General features: G+C 34.5%; 2 protein-coding genes and 1 long non-coding RNA gene across 3 annotated transcripts in view; 2 read left to right on the top strand and 1 right to left on the bottom strand.

Annotated features, from left to right (window-relative positions):
- Positions 1-2,472: 2,472 nt before the first annotated feature.
- Positions 2,473-5,403, top strand: LOC128551147 (uncharacterized). The gene is made up of 3 exons (XR_008368650.1): positions 2,473-2,679; positions 3,038-3,249; positions 5,267-5,403. It is a non-coding gene; the product is annotated as an uncharacterized LOC128551147 (long non-coding RNA).
- An 808-nt stretch (positions 5,404-6,211) lies between these two features.
- LOC123541896 (uncharacterized) lies at positions 6,212-9,863 on the top strand. The gene is made up of 6 exons (XM_053532102.1): positions 6,212-6,263; positions 6,489-6,650; positions 8,660-8,745; positions 9,026-9,132; positions 9,366-9,541; positions 9,778-9,863. The coding sequence occupies exons 1-6, from the start codon at positions 6,212-6,214 to the stop codon at positions 9,861-9,863; spliced, it is 669 nt and encodes a 222-aa protein (XP_053388077.1).
- Positions 9,864-11,710: 1,847 nt separating this feature from the next.
- The window catches only part of LOC128551146 (mucin-like protein), a 41,353-nt gene continuing 27,196 nt past the window's right edge, over positions 11,711-25,867 (bottom strand). Inside the window, exons 13-16 of the mRNA XM_053531618.1 lie at positions 19,757-19,888; positions 16,292-16,500; positions 12,634-13,028; positions 11,711-12,494 (exon numbers count right to left, since the gene is read on the bottom strand). Coding sequence (XP_053387593.1) covers positions 12,302-12,494; positions 12,634-13,028; positions 16,292-16,500; positions 19,757-19,888 — 929 coding nt within the window. The 3' untranslated portion in view covers positions 11,711-12,301. The remainder of the gene's footprint in view (positions 12,495-12,633; positions 13,029-16,291; positions 16,501-19,756; positions 19,889-25,867) is intronic.

The following is a 25,867-nucleotide window of genomic DNA, read 5'->3' as shown; positions in this document are numbered from 1 at the left end:
GCCTCCATACACTTTAAGCACCCTTATTTATGTCATGCCTAAAATGAAACTACTAAACCGCGATTCAATTCGTTAAAACGTTTCGTATACGACATACACCAAAGCTCTCGCATTATAGTCCGCTTATATCAACGACTGTCTATAGAATTTGTTTGAAATACTGATGTCAGTTCATAGTTGAAATCTACATGTCCTTTTCGGTTTATTTTCTGTACTGAATCAAAGACAAACTATTACTAGCTTAATTTTCTATTTGAAATTTTTATTACAATGTATTTTCTGTACATGTATATGGAACAATTCTCCATGTATATAAAGCAAATCTACTTTACCTTGTTAATTTCTAAATAAATAAAAGGTGATAAAGATAAACGTTTACTTGAAACGGAATATCAAATTACAAAATCAAATAAACTTGAAATCTCTCTCTTATCTTAAATTCCCTCACACGCAGATATAAACGAGTGTGAAGTTGGTCCTAATCCTTGCGGACAAATTTGTAATGACACGGATGGCTCATATAAATGTTTTTGTGAAGAAGGGTTCACGTTAAATATTGATGGTCATAAATGTGATGGTATGTATTATTTTTGCAATGCTTGTAATGGATATTTAATATTATTTTTAACGCACTTTCATATATTTTAAAGACAATAACATAGAAGTTTAGCAATAATCGACTTTTTTCATCATTGTAAGTAATACGGCTTTTGATAGGCTTCGTTAGGTTTGTGCTAGGTTTGCCCTCAAATAGCTTAAGTTTACCTTTTTCGAGACTCGTTCACGCCTTTAAGGCGATTTTGTTTCTTTTCTCTCTAAAATAAAAACCGAATTGCCGTTAAAATGATCAATGTATGAAAAGTATTAATATATGATATATGCAAGTTTCCCGGTGAATTAACAACTACATTTTGTGCAAGGAAGACAATCTAACCCATTTAAAACAATGGAGAATCAGCCCCTTCTTGCTTTTTATCACTTTTTAATACGTTTATTAAACTTACTTTGTATTGTTTCAATGCCATATAATTCTAGTAGACTTAAATGAAATTAAAACCATGAAACTAATACATGTTTCAAAAACTTACATCTTTAAATAGTTTATTCCTATTTGATATGATAGATACTTACACGTTTTGTTTATTTCTTTACATAACTATGTTATCTGTTTGAATTAAACAACACTATTCAGTTTTAATATGTAGATGGGTTGTCCGTTCAAAATAATCAAAATACATTCTTTTGAACGGTATCTTGAAATGGTCTGTATTGTACAAAAGTACCCGTTTTGTCAAAGAATTCATTTAAAGAGTATTTCTAAATAAATGATTCACATGAAACGTATACTTTTTAATTTATTGCTTTTTTCTCACTATTATAAAGATAAAGACGAATGCAAGTTACCTCCAATAAAATGCACAGGAGAGAATGAGGTTTGTCTGAATACTGAAGGAAATTTTAGTTGCATTTGTGAGCCAGGATATGGCAGGAAAGATTGGTGTCTGCAAACAAACAGGTAAAACACATATAAATGTTAATCATTTCGATCGTTACACAATATCGGCGGCATACAATTATGACACAAACTAGAAACATTAGTTATGAACACTTTAGTCGGATTTTGATGTATATTCGTAAAAAAGTATTTTATAATGACAAGGTGACCATTTATATACATTGTATTTGTTTTGTTACTTCGCATTATCCTTTGTTACACCCACGCATCTTTTGTGTTAATTGTAGAGGGTTCCACATATATTGGTCATATGGCTTTTACTATCTCGGCAACAATTCAAGATGTTTCTAAAATAAACAAGACAATTAATTCTGATGAAAACAGAAAAGATGTCCAAGATAAGGTAACGTTTCAAGATGCCGATCTTTATCATATTTGTGGAAACCAATGTAAACTGGAATAGACAAAAAATGAATGATGCAATTAGACCACTGTTATCATAACTCACTCTTTGACTAAGAATAAGATAGTTCTAAAGATTAGAATTGATTGATTCAATGTAATCTGTATTCATACAGTACAACCTATATGCATATGGTACATTTAGTATTTTGCTGTCTGCACGAATACACAGTTCAAATACATGTTCGATTTGTGACCCTGTCATAAATGAAATGAGTGTTTTCATGTATGTTCCTGCTTTTTAAATCATGTTTGTCAGACTACCACCGTGACTGTGATACTACGACACAGTAGGCGTGTGTACTTTCAGCAACTAGGCTGTGAATGGTTCAAAGATTAGAAAACTTATATCGTCAATTATTTAAAGGAAGTCAATAGGTTAACTAGTAATGGCTCAGTTTGTCAATCAGTATTTTGTATCAGTGCATTATATCAGATAACGTGTGTCTAATGTATCAAATTTCAAAGAATAATGAGCACCACGGGGTTTATGAATAGCTGAGAATTTATAAGAAGATCTAAATACAGGTTCGATCTAAGTATTTTGTTTTATCTTTTATATTACTACAATCAAAGCTGGTTTGAACAGTTTCAGTGCATTTTCACCTATGTTATGAATACAGACCGCCTGTGTGTGTGTTTTGTTGTTGTTGTTTTGTTTGTAATTGATATAGATATCTTTCTTTGAAGCTTGCTGAAGGATTTAAAAACACGAAAGGGTTTTTAAGTGTGGAAGTTTTCCGACTGAGAGTGGTTATCCAGTGAGTATCTGCATTCAATATGAAAGCACAGTTGATCGAAATAAAAGTCAAGAAAAGTCAAATGCATTTTATAAAACTGTTCATAAAATGATAATATATAGTGATAATTGAAAGAAATAATAAAATGATGTACGTTTGTTTGATACATGGCAAACCTTCACAACATATTTATCTTTATTTTTATAAAAAGGGAGTTGCATTTGGTAAATTAATAGGTTGTTTGAGTCTCGTAGAATAATAGTTATAGATTAATGTGTTGAGTTAAAAAGGTTAGAACTGACTTCAGAGATCAATGCCACCATCCAGCCTCCATTTGGAGTCCTAACACATAACTAGAATGTCATTTCTCTCCTTTCAGCCAGGGAAAGAGACCAAGGCGGGATGCTGGTCAGTATGACGTTCGTGCAGATTACGTTGTTCACTGGAAAAATGTTACTGACATTAAAACTATAGGAGAAAAATTGTTGGATTCCTTTAGAAACTTCACTTCACAAAATAGGACACAAAAGAATCTGAAAATTGGCAATGTCGATATTAACCTTTTGTCAGCTGAAAACCACATAAACAACGGTAGGTATCAACAGGAATTCTCAATATGATCTGATCAGTATTTTACATCTCTGAGTATTTTGCACTAGTTAGTACGTTACTGTGTCCGTTATTTCGTACATGCATCAGAAGCAGTTAGAATCTCCGTAATATTCAAACGATTTCAGGAAACATGGTCAGAGAAAGTTTCTTTGATCAGTTATACAGATTATAAGCGGTATATTCATACTACGTTCCTTGCATATCACCGCATGCTATACATTAGACTTGCATTTGTAAGTCTATATAGTTAATCGACGTAATATATTACCTTGATCATTTCTATTAATAATATTGGCAAGATATTATTATACAGAAATAACTTTTCAGCCATAATAGTTTTTATTGTTTTTATATTCATATATTTACATTCACCATGTATTTTCCGAAAACAAACGTGTAAACATCATTAGTATAATGATACCAAGGATGACCTATCCTAAAGATATTTTGCGCAATATGACGTCATTCACAAATAAAAGCATGAACAAAACCTCTCTTTAAAATTGGACACCAAAATATCAAAAAGAAACATTGAGTTATAGCTAAATCTAATTTTTGTAAACGTAAAGATCAAAATTAAATAGGCACATCTGTCTGATTTTTCACTGGATTAAAAAGAAAAAAAGCAGGATATGTATTTTATTAGAATGCAAATTACAACTGAACGGGTTGTTTTGGATATTATATTTAGATGTTAAAGAGATCGATATTCTGATATTCTGATACTCGTGGAAATCTAACCACTTATTTTTGTAGCAAGTTACTGTAGAAAATGTAAATATGAACGCTGAATGCGGTTTTTAGGCGCGTAATTTTAGCGCCATTCACTGTTGTGAAGTCTCAGTCTATTTTAAACCCGTATAAATACACAAAAATAACATTTTAATCGTAAGTATATTCCGTAGGTAGACCAGTGAAAGTCAATTGTTTAGTCGACATTATTCTATTAAGAACTATTTGTATTACTACGAATTGAATGCATTATTTCCTCGTTGTTTTTAAAGTATTTCATTTCTTTAGATTATCAAATAATTACTATGATTATGATTCTGTTTTATCGCTGACACCGAATAATGTTTACCACCGTAAATTTGTTTTATAATGACAAGAAAAACAAGTTTACTAGCTTAATCGACAGTCGACAAAAAAATAAACAGAAACAAAACATTGTGGCAGAAGGACGAAATTATTCGATATTAAATGCGTATGATATCGACATTTAATTATGAAAAACAACAAAAACGAACATATCAGTATCACATTTATTTCTTAACATTGCTTTTGAAAAACAAATATTCAGTCATTTAAGTTAATGTTTCTCTTTGGGTATTTACTCATTCCTAATACTAAGAGATATGTCCGTTTAATGCGTAGAGATTTATAAACAGTTATCCACTTCCTAACGATTACAGTTAACGGAATTGTTGTTACTGTTATTACGGCAAGCATTTAAAAAGCGATTTAAACGGATTAAAAAGTTGTTGTTTTTTTCACTGTCACATGTTAATGGGTGAAGGTAGCTCAAATCTGTCCAACCACTATCAGTTACTGTATATCTTTACATCGTAACGTCTCTCCAACCCTAAAATTAAAATAAACGACGGGAAAATGTTTCAAAAGTCAACAACGTGTTCCTGGTGTTATTTGTAATTAATTCCGCCATTTAAGCATGTTTTATCAACCGTTTGTATAAATCAAATAATACAGGTCAACCCAAATGTATTATGAATCACAATTCTAATTTTACCATTCAAACAAAGTACAACATTTACTCTTTCAATAAATATTTTAGAGTTAATATGTTTAAACGGATCTGAAAGCTTAAGATCCTAGCCAAAATTGTGGAATATAACTGAGCATATGCGTTTTAATAGAATACTCCAACCCATCTGTACATTTTGTCTGCAGGAGTGTAGTGACATTAGCGTCATTCACAGTTAAACATTACATCTGAAATTTAATTGCATTGCATGTGTTTAACTGCTTCGATTTTCAGCGACGACTGAGGGTGGATTATGTTTAGTTCCTGGCAAAACAGACTGTGCCCCAAACAGTACTCACTGTATTGATAAAGAGCATGGCGAGTACGAGTGCCAGTGTAAAAATGGATATTCACCAGCTTACTTAAATAAGAAATATTGTTCAGGTAGAGTAATAGCTTTTCCACACATTAAGGGTGCAGCAGAAAACGCATTGTGTAGTAATAATATGATTTGATTAATATTTTGACAAACTGAAACATTATAAAACCATATTATTTACCAGTTAAGAGCTGTTCTGCTCATGATAAGCAAGAATATTTGAGAAACAAACATAAGTTAACGTGAGAGTTATAGAGAAATAGCTTAAACGTACATAAGGATCTTATACATGCCTGCATGTGTAAAACAGGCGGTACACAATTCTGAGGTTTTGTACACCGGAAAACAAACCATGAGCGAGTATATTTTTAACGCTATGCCGATGGTTGGAATTGACATGTTTTTTTCTTGTCACGTTCAAAGGTATTGTTAAATAACACACAGAATCAGGTACTTACCAACATTTTGTACATACTTAATGACGTTATATTATGAATAGTACCATATTACGTCACTTACGCGCACGATTAATTAGACAATGTTTTTACATAGGGAACGAAAGAGAAAGTCTATTCTAGCACATGATCGGAAAGTGCAATACTCTCCCTACAGGACAAGCAAGAATAAGAAAAATATTTTAAGTACTTATTGACGTGATACGTGCTATACACAATTATTTATGAAATATAAGACCGTAATGTATTGTCACCCTCTAACACGTTGAACTGTCAAAATTAAAATTAAAAGAACCAATACGCATATACTGGAGACTCATGTCACCAAATGAATTCATCAGAAATGTTCGAACCATTACGAAAAATTTTTTGTCTTTGAATACTTTACCAGCTGAACTCATACCTATGGGAATAATTCTCTTAGGAAGCTATATATCTAATGGTGCAGAGTCGATAGGTACCCTCCCATGCCTGAGTGCAAATTGGTTTTCCTTCATATGAGAGAGAGAGAGAGAGAGAGAGAGAGAGAGATTATATGAAAAAACACAAAATGAATTATGGCAAAGTGCCTAGCATTACAGGCGGGAAATGGGAAATCAAATTAGCTATCCAAAGTATCTAAAACAATTTTTTCAACATAAAAAATTGCGACTTGTTTATTTGTGAAAGTTTTTACCAACAGATATAAACGAATGTGATGCCTTTAAAAAAAATCGTACTATTGGAGAGCGATGTGTACATGGTTCCTGTTATAACAGTGTAGGATCTTGGAATTGTAGTTGCCCAGCTGGCAGACAATGGCAAGACGTTGGAAATGCAACATTTCCAGTTTACCGATGCCAAGGTATGTAAGTCAAGATTTAATGCTAATTTTTTTCGGCAACTACTTCCTTATATTTTGCAAAATATAGCTCGTTCATTAAACCATATATATTCCATTTCCGACTAATACTGGATTTGTCCGACTTTTGTAAAAACGGATGGAGGGAGTGGAATTTTGTCTTGCAGCTTTCTTAGTCGTGCCCTTAAAAGTTCGGCTCCTGGTGCTCTGACTTCAGACAAATTGTTGAGTACATTGGTGTAATTATACCTTAGATTTACCTTAATTTTATGTTTTACTTCATATGATCTGGTATATTTTTCGCTAATGTTAGAGCCTTTCTAAGCGGGATTTTATTTACATTGTGTTGTCTAACTTGTTGAAAATATGGTTAGTGCGAGGCTGGCATGCCCTAAACGCGTTTAAACCCCGGGTTTCCTTTATATAGGTTACTGACCGTTTCAAGGCGGTGCCCCTATTATCAACTTGTTTTCTGTCTGTCTAGTATTTTGTGTTGCGTATGTTGTATTGTTTGTTGTTAGTGTTTCTTTCCTCTTTTTCCTCACTCCAACTATCGCCCCATCCTTTCCCTTTGCAACTGCACATCCCTCCCCCATTACTATGAGTAAGTTATCATGCTCACCTTAATTTTGGCTGCGTGATTGTTGTTTTTCCTGCTTATATGTGTGCGTTAGTGTGCTTGTGCGTCTGTGTGTCTTGGGCGGTGCCCTACAGTTTTGTTATATCTTACTTGTCTGTTTATCTATGTTAGTTAGTTGTGTGTGGGTGTCTGTTGTACATGACTGTCTGCGCTACTGTGGATTACGTTGTAGTGTAACTGTGATTAAGGAATGTAGCATTCCTTTTATATATTCATCCTTGTTCTACTTTTCTCTTCAACAACCTCCCCTACCACCTTTCTACCCCTTACCCTTCTTCCCCTCTATCTATTTTTTGCATAAAATTAAAATGTACTTGTTGGATGTTTGAAACAACCCGTCTGTAATACTTTTCCATTACAGCTTCTTTTTTTGTGGGCCTACTTTGCAAATGTGTGCTCTGAGGCTGTGTTTGTGGTGCTCTGTGCTTCCGAGAAATCTACTCTTGCCTATTATCTTTTGTGGAATTGATCCATCGACTAAGAAGCTAATAAACCTTTACCATATTTTTTTAATGCAAGTGGACAGAGATAGTCGGTTTGATAACAGATTTCTTGTACATTACTTTTTTCAGTATAAGGGCAATTTATTTAAGGTACATACATGACTTTGTCAGACAATATTCTGATTGATTTGTATTAGTTTTTATTTACTTTTTCTTCTATAGATTGGCATACTACTTTCTTACACGAGTGACGTGTGTTAATAATTTTTATGTTTTTGCTAATTTGGAAGACGTCAGTCAGGCTAGTTTCACTTCATTTTAATTGAACAATAATAGCACGAACTCATTTTTTGTTTCTTCCTTGCATTTATGGTTTGTTTTCGAGAGAAAATAATATCGTTCTGTTTCATTTAATTTGTAAAACTGAATGGTACACCTAAAACATGAGTCTTTTTTCTTGAAATATCTTTGTATTTTTATTTAAAACTTGGTCATGGTATCTAAATGTATATGTAATGCATGTAACTTAAAACTACCCATTCATTCATTTCAGTCTATTACATCCTTATCTTTGCCGGAATTTTCCAAAAAAAATCACAATGCGTGTTATTTCATCCATTTGATATGAATTTCACATGTATAAACAAGTGCTTTCGAGGTCAATGTAATGTTTTGGTAATTTGACTAAAACAGCTGCATAACTGAAGTACAGTTTATGTTGTAATTAAATTAGAAATAGTACCACTGAAAATAAACTAAAGCATCTGTGTTGTATATACAACATTTTGACATGTAATCAACGAAGTTAGTATTGTTTGTTGTCCAAATTACGTTTCACACGTTTGTAGCTCCACAAACACTTGTAGCATTAAAGCGAGAAGTTTGGTCAAGCAAGATGTCTGATCAATTCCTAAGTGTGTTTTTTTCAGGAAATTTTAGTTATATTGGAAACCTAAGTATACTCTGGAGAGGGCAGTCAAGTAGAGAAACAATTGTTAATTCCATCCAAAATCAGGTATAATTGTCTTAAAATACATACATGTAAGTATTGAAAATACTTGGTCATAAATTTTAAGCAAATCATTATTTCTTTTTCAATAATGTTGGTTTTAAATTTTGGTACATGTTAAATGTATGAACTATTTATATGGGTTAAAGAAGTGTAAAATCACTTTCATGTGTCGTTGTCCGGAATTATTGTAGGAAACAAAAATGAAATGAATTTAGGTAAGCATTGTAAAAGTCAATTCCCACACTTCAGAAAGGAACCGAACTGTTTTATCTTATACATCCAGTTGAAGATAATCTACACAAACGATACACTCGAAGATACAACTTACCGTTTGCCTATGAGCAGTCTGTTTGTCTCTGCAACTGTGCTGAGTCTGGAAGAAGACAGAAGGTAATGTGTTACAGTTTATGTGTAAATGGATTCAAATATAATAATTTTGTAAACCAAACATTTACAATGAATTGCTTTGTACAAAACATTCCTACTTTTTCTTATCATTTCGGATTTATATACATTCTTAATATGAAAAGGGAAGTTCAAGCACAATGTATGTGGATAATAAGACTGTAGCCCTAGACGTAATATGTTGTTGAATTTATAAGATCGTGTTCTTGTATTGCCAGTGTTTCCCCGATGCATCTGTACACCGTTATGTATAACTTGCGCATGGGCGAGCATGTTGGACGTGACAGAGTATCAAATGTATTGAAAACGATGTTTAATGGTGGAAGCTTGTTAATTCGATATACACAGAACATAGACATGACTTTTAGGAATACTTCATACTACATATTCAGAGGTATGTACGCTGCATTATACAGCACTATAAAATGTACTTGTAATGATGTATGAAATATTATTTGTGTTAAGAATTAAAATCAGTTGCGACTAGATTCAAAATTTGCATAAGCGTCTAACTGTACAGTTTGAATAGATCATATATTATTTGGAATAACCCAGTAAAACAAACAATTGACGTGGCCATACAAACCAAACTTTTCTCTGTTTCGTTATAACTAATTTTTGCATGCATAGCTGTACAACTTGACAGTGTTACAACAGTAGAAAACTGTTCAGATATGAATGAAAAAATTTTACACGATTTAGAAGATACGAAGTAGCAAAATTCAAATGACCGACCTATGAGTTTGACTCTGAATCCGATGGGTTATATTCATCTTCTGTGCAATGGTAAATTGATGTACGTATAGCCTCCGTTTGGTAAAACTATAAAATCACTAAAGGTAACTAAAAACTGCCCACCCATCCACTAGCGTATTGATGAGCATGGGATGCGCTTAAGAATTATGTATCAGACATTTCTACCCTTGCGGGCGAGAATGCTCATTTTAAGCCTATTGCTCGAAGAAATGTTGACGTGCGCATGAGGTGCGCCACATTAAATTCTGTTACGCACTTCTACCCATTCTGGCAATCATTCTCCATATTTCAACCCGTTTATGTAAGAAATGTGAAACCGCGCGTGGATGTACATCAGAAATGTGTAACGAGAAGAATAAATCATGCAGTTCTAGCCTTGCTGGGAATCATGCTCACCAAGTTTCAGATTGTTACTCCAAGAAATGTGCAAGTCCATTGTTTATGTAGTTCACCATACACGCCTTTGCTATGAGGGGCCGTAAAGCACCAAAGCTTCGCAAGATTTGAGAAAAGACACCGACCGTCAAATTGACTCCGAAATAACCGTCCCACAACTTCGTTGGGGTGAGAAAGTGTGTGGGTAGCGGTGAGGTCAAATATTTTGCAAAGTAGTATTAGATCACGCCATCATCTCTGTGAAGAGCGTCAGCACTTTTTTCAAAATATAAACGTTCTTTTAGGTATTAGATAAACATATAATGATCAAAGTTAATAACCGTATACCTGAAAAACTATTTCAACAACAAGCTTTTCCTTTGATTTAACCTGATGACCTAGTTTTTGACCCCACCTAACCCAGATTTGAAAGTGACCTATATAGTATTCTACGTATCGGGTTTAAATATATTTCGTTCATTTAAATAAATTGACTGACGCTTCTTTTGTCCCTTTCGTTTTGGCCACGGAAGATCTGCCGGAATAAAAAGAGATGTTCGATTGTGGGTGTTCTGTTTTGAGAAGATCTTCTGTGTCTTCCACCCGATGGTCGGAAGATGTAGCCGATATGTTAATCACGTGATCAAAACGAGTTATAAAATTTAACAAATAAAATGTTTAGAATTTCTTTTTAAAATAACACTTTAACAATAAAAACCTCTGGAAAAAAAAGAATAATATACTTTTTCATCTTCGGCAAATGTTAGTTCGATTGAGAATTTCTTAGAAGCTTTTCTAAAGCGTCTCGGAAGCAAACCTCTTGTGAATAAACGAACGGGACAGTTGACAAAAAGAGCTTGCCAGGTGAGGTTCTCGCAAATATGGTAAGATGCCAATTTGGCAGCTTTTACCAGGGCCAAGTTCTGACTTGGAGCCATGACTTCAGTGTACAATTATTGCACCCAGTCTGTACCTTTTGAACATTTTTATATGAAATTCAGTAACTAGGAAATGCTTGTGTCTACTGTCCTTGGATTGGCGGAGGCTGATCATATCGTGAACATGTCTTATTGATTTTGAGATCATTAGGTCGTGATTACAGTGACCTGGACCACGTAAACAGTTTCCAAACAAGGCTTTGGCCTAGGATCTCTAAACTTGATACGAAGGCTGGCCATCATCAACAAACATAACGATGATCCCTAATAGTTCGCATTTATCTGCATTAGGGAAACTCTTTTTCGTACATAGCGCAAACTGTCATATAACTAGAGACATAGATAAAAATAAAAGCAACACTGGACCTCTCCTATGTTTCTTTTTTAACAGACGCCTACTTGTGTATCATCTAAAAACTAAAATGGTCTGTAAAAACAAATGGAGAATAACACGTTTCAGGGAATGTTGAAAGGGAGTAAACCAAAAAAAAATGTGCTATAGGCAAACTTTAATATTTCAATACAAACATGAACATCTGGTCATATAGAGTAGCGTTAAAGTAATGAGAAAACTTGCTTTTTTACTGTCGATGGACGACATGTGTATATATAAAATTAAAATCAGTGAATGCATGCTTCATTTCGATGGAAAGTACCAAAAGTTAAAATACTCATGACAGCTGTAATACTTGGCTCAAAATTTCAGCACACAATAAAAGTAATTATTAAAGATATTTTGTTTTACACGCACATAAAAATAAAAAGGGTAGATTTCAGGGAAGCACAAAACAGACCGGTGGTTTCAAAAATCCAAAATCAAGTACATTTTAATCTTATTCATGCATGAGAAAGAGACAGATAAAAAGGTGTAAGTGTTGCGGAAAGTTGGAAAAGCAAGGACGAATATTTAACAGGGAGTGTCACGCCCCTAAAGACGCAGTCTACCTAAATCGAAAACCTCAGCAGCGTATATGACTAACAGAATAATATTATACACACAATAGCACACGGATGTTTTTTTTTTTTTCATTTCTTTTATACTGTTATTTCAACAGTGCCATTCATTGGTTTTGAGTTTAGAACAGTCATCCGATCAATGAAGGACCTTGATGACAGGCCTGTACGCAACCTGACGAGTAATCCTTAGAATCACAAAATGTTGCGTTACAGTAAATGTCTAGCCCTTCATCATTTGTAAGATACTCAAAATCTTGAAAAACAAATCTCGTCTCATGCGTTGACTGTGAAATAATGTGTGTGTTGCTGTCTACCTCACATCTGCAAAAATACATACAAAATTAAAGAAAGTATAATCTTATTTAATAACTAAATATTTTGAGACATGTAAATTATATTTCTAACATAATACAGTTCAGTACAGTAAGGTTCTAAATGGAATAAATCATATTCAAATTACCCATTTTTTATCAAAACAACATCCATTTCTCTTGTCGCGTTCATATTTGGTCTTGTAAAACATGTGTGTAGCCGCATCTTTGTATTCCAGTCTGGTATAGCCGTAGAAACCTTGACGTACACGTCTTCGCCTACATGGACAATGCCGATATTTCCATTTATAGGGTGCTGAAATTGTTGATCACTATAAAGTTCTACAGTGACGTTATAATGTTCAACGTATGTTGCATGATGTGTTTCAATGCCATGATGTAGATGTGAATTCCCAGTCCCCCCTCTGATAATATCACACTCTACAGCAAACGTCCACATGTGTCGGCGGATTAAAAACGGTATAACAGGGTCAAAGATGACATAGAATAGTTTGTTGCTGAAGATGTTGGTTATGCCTGATGTCTGTAATTATAAAAGGTTGCTCATTACGTTGTGGTTTACTGTAAGTATATTGACAGTAAATGAAAAGGTTCAACTGAAAAATGAATTAAAGATTTGCCATGATGGTATACATGTACTGACATCAATCTAATTTCCAGCCGTTTTAACTACGTCAAGTTTGCCAGTAAACTTATGAAGATATTCCGAATTCTTGTTTTGTTTAACAAATAATCAAGTCCTTCGAGTTGTTTATCGTCTGATTTACCACGGTACAGAGTTCAGATACGTAGAAATTGAACCATGAGGGCGTTAGCCGAGTGGATAAATACGTAAGCATCGGAACGCTGAACCGTGGTAAAGTAGACGATTATTCACAAAAAGGCCTTGGTTGTTTTCATTCTGACATGTTCATTAAAAAAAAAAAAAAAAAAAATACGGAGTTTGATGATAGTGAACTAAACGATATTGACTCTTATCGCGATGTTCCATTTTTCAATAAAAAAGGATCGTCATTTACCCCACCCGCTGGACGTGATGTGTATCTGGATTTTTATATAAATGCGGTAACGAAAGAAATCTTGCAGTCCGAGCATAACCGGAAACGGTACAGTAATATTACAAAAGCTGAACTTGAATCTTTGCGAAAACTATCACAAGATAAAACTATTGTGATCAAAAAAGCAGATAAATCAAATACAATTGTAATTATGAACACTGAAGATTATAAAAACGAGGTATTGCGACAATTGAATAATGATAAATATTACGAAAAATGTACAAACGATCCCACAGACGAAATAAAACGTAATATATCACAATGTGTTGCAAATATTGAAACTACAGACGAGTTTGACACTTTTCCAGCAAACATTCATACGCCATGTTTTTATATCTTACCAAAGATACACAAACAACCGGACAACAATTTACCTATGCAATATCCCGGAAGGCCCATTGTTTCAGCGTTTAGTTCTCCTACTGAGGATATTTCCAAATATATTGACTATATATTAAAGCCATACATGATCGGTTTGCCTTCATATGTAAAAGACACGGCAGATTTCATAAATAAAGTGAAGGATATTAAACTTGAAACTAAATCATATTTAGTAACGCTTGACGTAACATCACTTTATACAAACATCCCTCATGATGACGGTATAAACGCCTGTAAGTCATTTTTACAACAAAATATACATGGTAGAAATTTATCAACTGATGAAATCGCCCGTTTAATAAGACTTGTACTTGAAAATAACTACTTCAAATTCTGTGAACAGTTTTATTTACAAAAGATGGGTACAGCAATGGGGAGTTCCATGGCACCATCATATGCATCTCTCTTCTTGGGAAAACTTGAACAGGATTTCTTTCACTCAAGGGGAGTTAAGCCATCTCTGTGGTTACGGTTCCTAGATGATATTTTTATGATTTGGAACCACTCGTTAGAAGAGTTAGAGTCCTTTATCGACGATCTTAACAAATTTCATCCAAATATCAAATTTACTACTACAATATCAGAAAGTACTGTTTCGTTCTTAGATGTACAAGTATCTAAAAACAAATCGCTAGGAATTGACACTGATATTTACGTGAAAGAAACAAATACCCATCAATACCTAGATTACACCTCTTGTCATCCGAAACAATGCAAAGATGGAATCCCATACAGTCAGGCAAAGCGGTACAGGAGAATTATTTCTAATGACGAAAAATTCAAGTCATCTCTTAATAATTTACGGAGCTACTTCAAAGATAGAAATTTTCCGGATTCTGTGATAGACAGTGCATTCAATAAGGTGTCGAGGTCGTCACAAAACGAAGCCCTGACGCCTTCAGATAAAAATAAAACAAGTGTTATTCCATTCACCGTAGAATATAATCCATCATTACCAAATATAGGTGGAACAATTCACAAGTATTGGGATCTTCTGAACATTGCAAAGAATACAAATGTTAAATTTGTTCATGACGAATACAAACCTATAGTGGCGTACAGACGTACAAGAAATTTAAGCGACTACTTAGTAAGTTCCGATTTCAAATTGAACACTGAAACATACATCACGCAGAAATGTAACAGGAAACGATGTTCCCACTGTCTACGAATCAACTCTGGATCCTCATTTAGCAGTACAGTTACAGGAGAAACATTTTCTTTAAGATATGATACAAACTGTCAATCTAAAGATGTTGTATACTTAATAACGTGTAAAAGATGCAATATGCAATATGTTGGGCAGACTATGCAACAGGTTTCACGGCGTATGAATAACCATAAATTTGACATATCTAATTTTACAGATCCTGCATATTCCACGTTGGTTGCTGGTCATTTTAATCAAGATGACCATAGTATTGATGACTTCACATTTATGCCTATTGATGTGGTAAATAATAAAATTAACCGGTTATGCAAGGAAACATTCTGGATTCATAAGTTAAAAACACTCAATCCTGATGGACTTAATTCAAAAACATTGTTTAATGTGTAATGAATTTTACATGTATATGTGTTTGTTTAGTACTATTGCGTTTTTTCCTATTTATGGTTTTTTATATATACTGCTATAGGAAATCCTGTATTCTTATATCCGTAATGTACTAAACTTGCTATCTGTTATTCACATTAATTTATGTAATATTTTTAAAAAAACAGTATACGTTTTTCCGCCATTCAACGTAACGTTTACTTCATGACGTCACGTCCGTTGTTTTATTATGTATTTATCCTGATGAAGGCGTGAGCGCCGAAACGTTGATAAAAGATAAATGTTCACGTGTTGTTGTTGAATTTTACCATCGTGACATGTTCATTGAAATATTTTGATAAATATTATGCTGGACTTGATTTACGCGAGGAGTAATGTATCGGATGTCAAGCGCCAATTTGACGTCATGATTGACGTCATAATACTCTCTTACCGTTCCCAGCGTCAACCGTTGTTTATCGCAGAATATGCAAAAGTTAATTTTCTTCTTTGTTTAACCGGAAATCATATCACGCCATGTTAGAATGTTGAATAGATAATAAATATAATACGATGTCAACTGGCAAATACGTACGAAGCCACAATACTTGGAGACAAAGTGGCCAATGCCGATGTATTTTAAAATCAAAGGGTCTTCTTTCTAATATGTCTGTCAGTCTCTCTAAAGATCCGCTCAAATGTCTAACCGATATCAAATATACAGAAATGAAAACGAATTGGTCATCGTTTCGAATAATTTTGAATGTGCCAGACATATTTCAAACTATATGTGACGCAAATATAAATTCTTACCATTTCTGTGGTTTTGCAGCTACTGATGTTGTAAATAAACTTAAGAATGGACCCTTCAAGTCTTCCTTGACATTTTGAGTCTCCTAAGAATATGTCTCGTGGTCTGATGTCCGGGTACTGTGTCTTTAGCATGTCCATATGTACGCTAATATCCCATTGTGATTTGGTACATTTTACATCTACTGAATCATCCGTCTTGCCTACAATGACTGAAAAATATATGAAACGATTGATAAAAGTGTGTTTTTTCTAGATTTGATAGATGTATCAAATCTTGAAAATCACGAGCAAACTGAATGAACAGCAAATGACATAAGTATTAAGAATAATGTTTACAAAACTTAATATACTTCCAACCATACAAACAGTTTATCTCTTTATACCAATGTGAACTGTGACACTCATCAAACCTCGGTACTGAATGTAATAATGCAACTTATTATGATCGTTTTAAATTAAATTTGTTTCTGATCTGTTTGAAGTTTCGGAACAAAAGTCGCCCTATACGCTACGTACAATATTTTCAAAGATTCGTTAATAATTATTAACAATGATTAATTGATCAAGGAATCCAAATTTGTAAAATATTCGACTGACCAGTGATAGGGTGCAAAGCTAAAAATGGTATTCTGAATAGTATTAGTGAACATTAGAAGTACAGGAGAAGGAATACTTGTGTCTTGCGTCTTTGTTGGTTATATGCTTATATTATTAAATTGCCTGTTAGGTATTAACCGGTAGGCTGTTGAATTGTAGTTATTCTATAGAATGTAAAGTTTTGACATGTGTCTATTATTTTAGCTGTTGTCGTATTGGATGTATTCATAACGTGATATATAAGCACATATCTTTCCGCTCTATTCTTGTTAATAATAACATTGTGGTCCTTTATCGTTGATTTGGGTTCATCACCGTCATATCTAGATCTCAATATCACACACTATACCTACAGGTCACAAACAGCTAAATAGTTTTCCATATATATTCTATATAAAACTGACATTTTTAAAGAGCTACCAAACATAGCTAGACCAATTTCAGAGAACAAATCCTTACCTCATTTTAAAAAGTTATGATAAAACTGATATAAAATGAAGAGAAAAGTAGGGGTCATGTATCCTCTAAGAGAAATTTCTCTGGTCACATTTGCTTACTGTGAAATCACATCAAAATCACACTGCTGTGACCTGAAAGTACAACTCATACTAAAATTGAGCTTCACTTTACCAAGTACAACCTGCTCTCCCATTTTCCTACCAAAATGTCAAAAATACATCCACAATGAAATTTAAACAGAAACTAGCTTTAATTTAAACCTCTGTTGCCATGCCAAGTGAAATCTTAATGTTCAAAAACCTATCCGCCATTACGCAACTAGACCAGATGGTTCCAACGCTAGTTCCTTTACTATAGTTAGGCATGTAATACCTTATACAATGATATATGGGAACCAATTATTTGTAAGAGCTTGTCTATATGTAGATATGCCCTCTTTAATTTATACTAATCAGAACGCCATTAGATAAAAAAATAGAAGTACGAAGATAACTGGAAACAAGTTTATCAGGGTGCTACCAATCGAGGAGATTCAGAAAACTTATCCCATGACATTCTACGTACACAGCTTTGCTTTTATCAGTGCGGGTGATTAACAAAATATTACTAACGTTTTTCAATAAACGTTGATGATAATTTTATTTGCGAACAAAGTATGTCGTTGTCAGTACTACCAAATACTTTTAAAATCATTTTACTGGCATTTTTCCTCAGCTTTACAGCCAGTGGTAAGTTGCTAAAATGTAATGAGTTTCTTTATCAGCAAACAAACCTTCCTTTTTGTTGTTTTCTTTCCATTATCCAAATGAAATACATTTTACCTGTTTTGATTTTAGGATAACATATTATAATTTTAAAACTTAATATCACAGAAAGAGACCTTGATTTTTTGTTACTTCCAAACAATAACACAGATATCACATCTCTCTCCCTCTCTCAAATGACCACAGTCAAATTGGTAAGGTGAGCTTGTCACCGTATGGGATAGTTAAAGGCCTTACGATTTACTGGATTCTCGGTATTTAACGGTTTACAAGTATAATCTATGCATACCTTTACCAGACTGTACGTTTAACACTTATCAGCCAGATAAAATGTGTAATTTTAGAGGCTTAAAATTAATTATAAAATGTTTGCTATTATTATAAAGAATAACCATGCAGCAGGGAGCCAGGCTATCGTTCGAGCTGAGTATCGAGACGTCGAGAGGACATGAAGTGCCTACTATTTACTAATAGATAGTATAGACGAAGTTTAACATTATCGGCGATGTGCAGCCAACTTGCATGGGTTACTAAACTGGGTACATGTACGTTGTGGAAATAAAAGTCCATCATGATTCTCAAATTCACTTAACTCATCATTGGTGAATTGTTTCTAAAAGAAAAAGAAAAGAAGACCAGTTTTTTTTTTTTGAAACTTAGGTTGAGCAGTCCATGCGGCCTTTGAAGACAGTTTACAATATTTTTGTTCAAAACCTATTTCGGACATCCAAATAACACAGCTTGTAGACTGTGAGACTTCTATTCAGTGACATTGTCTGAAAAGAGTTTCAGCGAAAAAGTGCGACTAAAGAATAGTAGAAGCCTATAGAAAGTTATTTTCGACCCCTGCTTAGTTGTTCTGATACTTTCAATAATTTGTCTTATCCTTGAAATTGTTAATTCAATTACATGTATTAATTATACTATCGTTGATATGCAACTTATAAGGCGAAAAGCATGTACATGTTTACGCGATATATAGCTTTCGAAAGCATCGTAGGTTTGCCAAAGGACATTCAACCTAGTATTTCTGTGTAAAAGTTTACTATTACTCTTGACAGCAGAACAATCCTGGGCATAAGGTTAAGGCGTAAAGTTTTGTTGTGTTAGATTTTATGTCACATCGACACAAGTTGTATACGCCATATGGGAACTTGAGCTTTTTATGCTGAACCATATGGCATCGTGCTGCTGTGAGCAAATTATGTTATGAGCACCTCATTAAATCAGCTGGATGGTTTCCTCAAATGTAAAGATTCTAAACTGACAGCATGACCTTGAACTAAAGTTGTTGACTTGCAACTGATTTAAATTCAAAATCACGGATTCTCCTGTTAAACATGTAAACTATTTACGGAGTTGTCATTATAATTTCGCAAGAAGACGGTAAAATGATTGATAGTAAAATCAAATAAAACTGCCTCGAAGCAGTTATGGTTCCTTTTCTTTAGAAAAAGAAACTGTCTTAAATGAACGAGACAAATGTATTTATATAGCTCAGTACATACAAAACAAATGATTGTATCTTATCAGTATTAAGTTAAATGCATATTTCATTATTACGTCTAAATCGTCAAAGTTCGTAATAAAGTTATATAAATGCATGAGAGTCGTCAGTTGCTATTTAAACATGTATCTATCTTACCATCACATGTATGTTTATCAGCATTTAATATGTATCCACTTCTACAGCTACAAGTAAACGACCCATTAGTATTATGGCAACTTTGCTGACATTTATCTTTACCAGTGTAATCTGGAGCACACTCGTCAATATCTGAATGAAAAAATAATAAGTATATATATATATATATGTACATTAAAAAGAAAGATTTATAACATAAAACAAAAATAAAATTAAGCTATATTACAATGTTTCAAACCTATAAACAGCTATTTTCCGAAATCATGGCACATGCCCATTACACTTTAATACACTCATGGGTCGCCGTTATAGATATCAATAAATATTTGACGTGTGCTGTAAGATGTTTAAACATCAAAATGTGGACGACAAACGTACACAGGAAGATCACAATACCATTCCTGAACAAAAGTTTACCAATAACATTGTCAAGAAAATATAATTATTAACAAAACTTGAGACCGAAGCAAACTTTCGTAAGTGGTCTAAATTAGTGCGTTTTCTCGCATAAATTTTAAGTAGTATTCGTACTGAAGTGAACGATAGTTGGCTGTGTTTAAAAATTCAATTCACCTTCTGTTAGTATTGCTATTTGTTAAAAAAAATGTCAATTCATATGCGTCAGAACAATTCTCTCAAATCAAAGACGTGATATTTGCAGTTTGTGATATTATGAAATTGAATAGGGTATAAATTTTGAATATGTTACCAGGAATTGCGGACTCTTACGGCCGTATGTTTATGACATGCATTTTTTTCTTTTAAGATTAAATTATCTCGTGCGTACGACATCTTATCTCGGACGTACGGCATCTTACCTCGAGCGCACGACATCTTATCTCGGTCGTATAACATCTTACCTCAAGCTCTCGAGCGCACGACATCTTTTCTCGTGCAAACGATATCTTATCTCGTGCGCACAACAGTTTCGCAGCATTATTCTGTTTTAAATCAGCGTATTACAAAATCCCTGAATTAAATGTTTGATTTTTTTCAATAAACGGTGTTTAAAATGTATACCGAGTTCAAATGACAAATAAAACTGGGGGGTCACCGACTTAATTTTTTCTGCACATGTGATTTTATTTCCCCCACCCCCATGCGTCAATTTTGTACCATAATTCGACGTCTGCAGATACGTTCGAGACATCATATTTCAGCCATTTCTATATATAATGATTTTTTTTGCATCTTTTTCTTACTCAAAGTCCCAATTTAACAAGTTTTTCGTTGTAATACACTGCTAAAATGAAAAATCCATACATATGCAATTGTGTAGATAGTTCGGAGATTTCACATTTGAAACAAAAAGTTAAAGCATAATTATTGTAAAATATCATAGATCAGTATTATACAGCAGTTTCATATATTTTTAAGTTTGCCCTCCACGAGAGTAAAGCTTATTTGTTTCGTGTTTTTCTTGATATTATCCCTTTTCCTCCATAAGCTCACACGCACGCACGCCCGCACATCCCATTGTCATACATTTTTACTATTTCGTTTCTAACTTCTCCAGCCTAGTAACATATGACAATAAGATTAGTTTCTATGGTCTCTTCCGGTTTATTATCAGCTTCAGGCAAATGTTCACATATTTTGACGGCGGGATTTGGTTTTGCTAGTCAGATATTTTGAAATTTTATAGCAAAGGGCACTATTTGAGATATGAGTTCCAGGACAATCATGATATGAGCCGCGCCAGTAGAAAACCAACATAGGGCGTTTGCAACCAGCATGGATCCAGACCAGCCTGCGCATCCGCGCAGTCTGTTCATGATCCATGCTTTCGCTTTCAAAGCCTATTGTAATTAGAGAAACCCTTAGCGAACAGCATGGATCTTGACCAAACTGCGCGTATGCGCAGGCTGATCTGGATCCATGCTGGTCGCAAATGCACTATGCTGGTTTTCCCATGGCACGGCTCAATAAGAGGTATCGCTTTGAATACTATCCTAAAGTTACATTAACGCATAAGCGTAGCTTTATAAAAATCTGATGAGTGAACTGCTAAATTGTTCGAAAATTGTTACATTCTGAATGTTGACATCTCAGACGCTTATTAAAATGAAAATAAATAAAAAATAAGATCTTACACATATACATATACCGGTACAAATCCTAGTACCTCGTAAATACGAGTCCATAACTAGCAAGTTTGAGCCGTCTGTCCTATGTACAAAGTTACGATTCTTGAGTCGCTCATATAGATACAAATGCAATTACAATATAGAATTATACATGTTTAACCGCTGATGACCGAGTTTCCATCACAACCGCTGTTTTTCTTTCTTTTACCTCATCCGCTTAACTCAGTTCTATGAATCGCTTTTTCGATCCCTGGATAGGGCGTGACAATTTTGTAGAAGGTATCTGTCCGAAATCATTCGTCCTCCATCTCCGGTTTTATGTGGTGAAGTTGAAAGTTACTTGTTGAGGAACACTGGTTAGGTTAACCGCCTATCGTAACCAAAAAAAAACAGCACTAAACCTAAAACAAACAAACAGTTTTCTTTCTTTTTTATTTTATGGAATATCTATCATTTTTTTGCAGAGTATTTACTCGTACTTGTTATGTTTATGTGTCTATGAATACAAGGATAACCTTTCATAAAACACATCTCTCGAGAACTAAAACCTCTTTGTTTCTATCTAGCGTTGTTAATAAATTAACCTTTTCAGAGCAACAGCCTCCGTACAATGAATATAAATTCTGTTTCCCCGTGGCTGCACTTATGGAATCGGTGTGTCTGACTACTCTCGAAACAATCGTAATATTTCTAAAACGTAAAAATTATAATAAAGTTAAATGAATTTGTGATATTTATTGCAATATGATGACATAACGATATTAAGGCTTTTAATTTTTCTTATTATTTTTGTAAATGTTTACAATGTCGTGTGTATCAATCTTTAAGAACCAGTAAAACACTAAATGGTGCAGCTGACAAGCTAAACACAATGGCCCAATCATGATATCTCAAACGTATCTGCAGACGTCGAATTACAGTACAAAATTTACGCATGGGGATGGGGGAAACAAAATCACATGTACAGAAAAAGATAAGTCGGTGACCCCCCAGTTTTATTTTTGATTTGGACTCGGTATACATTTTAAGCGCCGTTTATCGAAAAATAATCAAAAATTTAATTCAGGGATTTTGTAATAAGCTGATTTAAAGAAAAAAAATGCTGCGAAACTGAACGTCAATTTTTAGTAAAATACGGCAATTTTCTTTCCATTTTTCAAATATGTGTCGGTGTAAAACAATGATTTTTACATCACCATAAAGGAAAACATGATTTCCGTCGAATAATGTATAATTTAAGAAACTTTGTTGGCTGGTGCCGTTGCAATACCCGTAACAGTTGCCAGGGATACGCGGCAACGTCAGTTTCAAATACGGGCTTTGGTGGTCAACTTTGACGTCTCTATTGGTATAAAATAAACTGTATCTTGTTTGAAATATGGCCAACTTTACACATGCAAAATTTCAAATTGCTACTCGAAAGTTCGCAAAGTGTCGCGTTCTACCTTAATATGAAGAAATATTTACACATGAGGTAAAATTTGCACCCGCTTAGATATTTAATATTTACTAAAACATATTTTGTTCACAAGCGGTAAAGGGCAAAGGATTGGCTAATGAAACTAGAAAATGCTTTTGTAAAAAAGCGCATGTCTCCCCCAATGCAAAGTCCTATAGGCAAGAAGTCAATAGGAGTCAGGAGCGAAAGTCAAAGAGACACTGATGGTTGGCTGCAATAGGGATCATCTACTTGGCATGTCCAGTCATCCCGCTAAATTTCAACACTCTTGGCCTAGTGGTTCTCAAGTCACTGTTCAGGCTCCTGTGACCTTGACCTTTGATCAAGTGACCTCAAAAGAAATAGGGGTCATCTACTCTGCATGTCCAATCATCCTATTAAGTTTCAACATTGTAGGTCAAGTGGTTCTCAAGTTATTTTCAAAAAATGATTTTACATGAACAGGCAACTGTGACCTTGACCTTTAATAGACTGACCCCAAGATCAATAGGGGTCATCTACTCTGCATGTTCAATCATCCTATGAAGTTTCAACATTCTGGGTCAAGTGGTTCTCAAGTTATTGATCGGAACTGGTTATCAATGTTCAGGCCCCTGTGACCTTGACCTTTAACGGAGTGACCCCAAAAACAATAGGGGTCATTTACTCTGCATGAACAATCATCCTATGAAGTTTCAACATTCTGGGTCGAGAGGTTCTCAAGTTATTGATTGTAAATGGTTTTTCATGTTCAGGCCCCTGTGGCCTTGACCTTTAACAGAGTGACCCTAAAATCGTTAGGGGTCATCTACTCCGCATGACCAATCATCCTATGAAGTTTCATCATTCTGGGTCAAGTGGTTCTTAAGTTACTGACCGGAAATGGTTTTCAATGTTCAGGCCCCTGTGACCTTGACCTTTCACAGTGACCCCAAAATCTTTAGGGGTCATTTACTCTGCATGACCAATCATCCTATTAAGTTTCAACATTCTGGGTCAAGTGGTTCTCAAGTTATTGACCGGAAATGGTTTTCAATGTTCAGGCCCCTGTGATCTTGACCTTTAATGGAGTGACCCCAAAATTGATAGGGGTCATCTACTTTGCATGTACAATCATTCTATGAAGTTTCAACATTCTCGGTCAAGTGGTTGTCTAGTTATTGATCGGAAATGGTTTTCCATGTTCAGGCCCCTGTTATCTTGACCTTTGACGGAGTGACCCCAAAATCAAAAGGGGTCATCTACTCTTCATGACCAATCATCCTATGAAGTTTCAATATTCTCGGTCAAGTGGTTCTCTAGTTATTGATCGGAAATGGTTTTCAATGTTTAGGCCCCTGTGACCTTGACCTTTGATGGAGTGACCCCAAAATCAATAAGGGTCATCTACTCTTCATGATCAATCATCCTGTGAAGTTTCAACATTCTGCGTCAAGTGGTTCTCTAGTTATTGATCCGAAATGGTTTTCAATGTTCAGGCCCCTGTGACCTTGACCTTTGACGGAGTGACCCCAAAATCAATAGGGGTCATCTACTCTTCATGACCAATCATCGTATGAAGTTTCAACATTCTGGGTCAAGTGGTTCTCTAGTTATTGATCGGAAATGGTTTTCAATGTTCAGGCCCCTGTGACCTTGACCTTTGACGGAGTGACCCCAAAACAATAGGGGTCGTCTACTCCAGCAGCCCTACAACCCTATGAAGTTTGAAGGTTCTAGGTCAAATGGTTCTCCAGTTATTGCTCGGAAATGAAGTGTGACGTACAGACGGACGGACGGACGGTCTTTATGTGACACCCCCATTGTTCTCTCTATTGTTCTAACAGTCACATAAAAAGAAAATAGTCACATAAACAGAACGGAATGAATGACATCAAAGAGAAAGTACCGTTATGCAGTCACTTAACCATCATTTCGCGGGCACGGAAGGACGGACGGACGGACGGACAGGGCAAAAACAATATGTCTCCTGGGGGAGACATAATGAGTTTCAAGGATTATAAATTCTTATGTTTAGTCCTGTCACTTGCTATATCTTTAAAATAAAATGTATATAAACTTTTAGATACTTTGGAATACAGCCAAGCAGAATAAATGCAGACTCCGTTATCCATGGTAATAAATGTGAGCAAATTTATGAAAGCATTTGTTTTGTAGAAATATCTAGTCTCTGGGTGTAGGATCTCAAGGAGCTGTCTCAAGTTTTTGCTCTCTCGTGGTTCTGAAGATACCTTAAGAAACGAATGGATTTTAAGCTTTAAAATGTGATCCTGTGATTCTCCACACTACTTCACAATACCACCGAGAGCCATAACAAATGTAGTTATTTCCATTATTTGTGTATTCAGATACTCTCTTAAGTTCGATTGTATTCCCCATGTAGACATATTTTTTTTTTAAAAAACTAGTCACTTTATGTGTATAATCTTAATACTTCCCCGGATTATGGACTATAAAGAGATATACTCTTAATTCATTTTTGAAAAATGAACGAAGGAAATGCAGTACATGTAGCTTACAGAAAACATACGGATAATATCACGGCGCATTTTCTTTCGGTTAAACATGTAACATATATTCTATGTA

The sequence above is a fragment of the Mercenaria mercenaria genome, chromosome 19 (genome assembly GCF_021730395.1).
Source record: "Mercenaria mercenaria strain notata chromosome 19, MADL_Memer_1, whole genome shotgun sequence".
NCBI lineage: Eukaryota > Metazoa > Mollusca > Bivalvia > Venerida > Veneridae > Mercenaria > Mercenaria mercenaria.
The sequence above is the reverse complement of the archived record's forward strand: the minus strand, read 5'-3'. Positions and strand labels throughout refer to the sequence as shown.